The 2,460-nt window shown below is 39.4% G+C and overlaps 1 protein-coding gene across 1 annotated transcript in view; it reads right to left on the bottom strand.

The window, feature by feature from the left end:
- C2CD3 (C2 calcium dependent domain containing 3) overlaps nt 1-2,460 on the bottom strand; it is a 142,218-nt gene that overhangs the window by 86,134 nt on the left and 53,624 nt on the right. Inside the window, exon 14 of the mRNA XM_003780906.3 lies at nt 362-847. Coding sequence (XP_003780954.1) covers nt 362-847 — 486 coding nt within the window. The remainder of the gene's footprint in view (nt 1-361; nt 848-2,460) is intronic.

Raw genomic sequence — 2,460 nt, 5'->3', positions numbered from 1 at the left:
AAAAAAAAAAAAAAAAAAGAAGAAGAAGAAATAGACGATACAGGAAAGGTAGGTAAGTTCATTCAAAGTTCTAGAGAAAGCAGAAAGGAATAGGATTCAGAACTCAAGCAAAAGAAATAGTGGGAAACCAAAGGAACTCAAACAGGATAGAAAAATAAAGATATAGAAAGTTTTAAAATGTTGGCAGTGCCTTTTTCTCTTTCCATCCATTAAGCAGGACTGGATCTGCAAAGCAGATAATCACAAAGGTCCCTTCCAGTCTGAACATTCTGGATTTCTTTTAAGATAAAATTATGATTTGGGAAACATATGTGTCTCCCATTGCTGTAACCCCTAATGGATACGGAATATACAGAATTACCTGAGAAAAGTTAAAGACTGGTTGTGTTGTGCCCCATGCGATGATAGATCTAGTGACTTCCTCTGTGCTGAAGAGTTTGCAAGTTAAGTAAATATTACATGGTGGTTGTTTCTCAGATTCTCCAGTAACGAAATCTTTCCCATCTGGCACCATCAATAGCATGTGTAACAGCAAAGCACTCTCTTTTGTTGAACCATTTGTCTGCTTTTCTAAATTGTGGGAGGCTGGCATAGTCTTAAAAGTTGAAGGATGTGAGCTTGGTGACTTTGGGTTGGAGAGTACCAAATTCCAAGCTTTCTCAGCAGCTTCCTCATGAATCAGATTTAGGTTTTGTGGATTTCTGGTATAGGTAGTTTCTTGGTTAGGTACTGGAAGTATCTTATCTGCACTTGCAGGAGCACAAAGTGGGGTATGCTGGGTGTTGCTACTTAATTTAGTATTAACACTAGTGAAATCTTTGTTATCTGTAACAAGCTCCATGGTTACCTATAAAACATAAAGGGAGAAGAACCAGTAAAAATGTCCTTTAGAATTAGAATCTGAGGATGACTTAATCCATTTCCTAATAATCTGATGCTGTTTCTAGCCTAAAATTCTGATTCTAATCCTAATTCAGAATATTAGGAAATGAATAATTCATCCTCAAACATTCCAATAGTAAGAAAATAACAGATTGCATATACATTGAAAACTAAGACCAAAAAAAATCTAGGCAGATGATTTATCAATAATAAAAGATGAGCCTGGAATATAACGTTGTCCAGAAAATTAAGAAAAGTGGTCAGAAAAGAATGATGCCATGTTTAAAGGACACAGAATCCAGTTGAAGAAACTCCCACTGGCTAAATTTAGGAAAATTTTATTTTATTTTATTTATTTATTTATTTTGGCCGGGGTTGGGTTTGAACCTGCCACCTCCAGCATATGAGCCATCCTTTTGAGCCACAGGAGCCACCCTAAATTTAGGAAAATTTAAGCATCAAAATGGACAACAGTAATGGATTATAACCTATTGAATAATAAGAATCTGTGAATCCACACTGACCCACAAAAAAAAAAAAAAAGTGAGACAAGGGACAACTCTTCCATATAGTAGAATGCCAATTAATAAAATGCACAGGGAGGTAGAGGGATTGGCAAGCTCTCACCTAATGGGCATGATGTAAAAGTATATGGCATATCTCCTGGGTGAGGGGCACAACTATAGCATGGACCTTACCTAACAAATGCAAACATGGTAACCTATTCATTTGTACCCTCATATTAATCTGAAATTTAAAAAAAGAACTGAAAAAAAAAATAAATTGCACAGGGAATGATGGCACTAGAAATCACCATTTTACAATCATCACAGTAATAAGTGATGCAGGTATACCCCAGTGGAGATATTTTACAAAATAATTGGTCTTACTTAAAAAAAAAATTAGTATAACCAGCTGCTTTCATAGCTTAGTGGAAAAAGGTACCGTGCTATGATGTAGGCAGTCTAGATTTGAATCCCAGGCAGAGACGTTATGGTTATGGTTAGGGTTAGGGTTAAGGTAAGGGCTATGGGTGGGGTTAGGCAAAGCTAGGGATGGGGCTAGGCAGGATTATTAGGGGTTTTTTTTGAGACAGAGTCCCACTATGTTGACCTCAGTAGAGGCCCTCTGTAGAGTGCCATGGCATCACAGCAATCTCAAACTCTTGAGTTTAAGCGATTCTCTTGCCTCAGCCTCCCAAGTAGCTGGGACTATACGTGCCCACCACAACACCTGGCTTTTTTTTGGTTGGAGTTGTCATTGTTGTTTGGCAGGCCTGGGCTGTATTCAAACCTGCCAGCTCTGGTGTATGTGGCTGGCACCCTAGCTGCTGAACTACAGGCGCTGAGCCAAGGATTAGTGAATTTAAAGAACAGAAGTGGGCTCAGCGCCTGTAGCTTAAGCGGCTAGGGCGCCAGAAACATACACTGGAGCTGGCAGGTTTGAATCTAGCCTGGGCCCGCCAAACAACAATGACAACTATAACCAAAAAATAGCCAGGCGTTGTGGCAGGTGCCTGTAGTCCCAGCTACTTGGGAGGCTGAGGCAAGAGGATCACTTAAGCCCAAGAGTTGGAGG

This window comes from Otolemur garnettii, unplaced genomic scaffold (genome assembly GCF_000181295.1).
Source record: "Otolemur garnettii isolate 467f Iridium unplaced genomic scaffold, OtoGar3 scaffold00001, whole genome shotgun sequence".
NCBI classification, from domain to species: domain Eukaryota; kingdom Metazoa; phylum Chordata; class Mammalia; order Primates; family Galagidae; genus Otolemur; species Otolemur garnettii.
The sequence above is the reverse complement of the archived record's forward strand: the minus strand, read 5'-3'. Positions and strand labels throughout refer to the sequence as shown.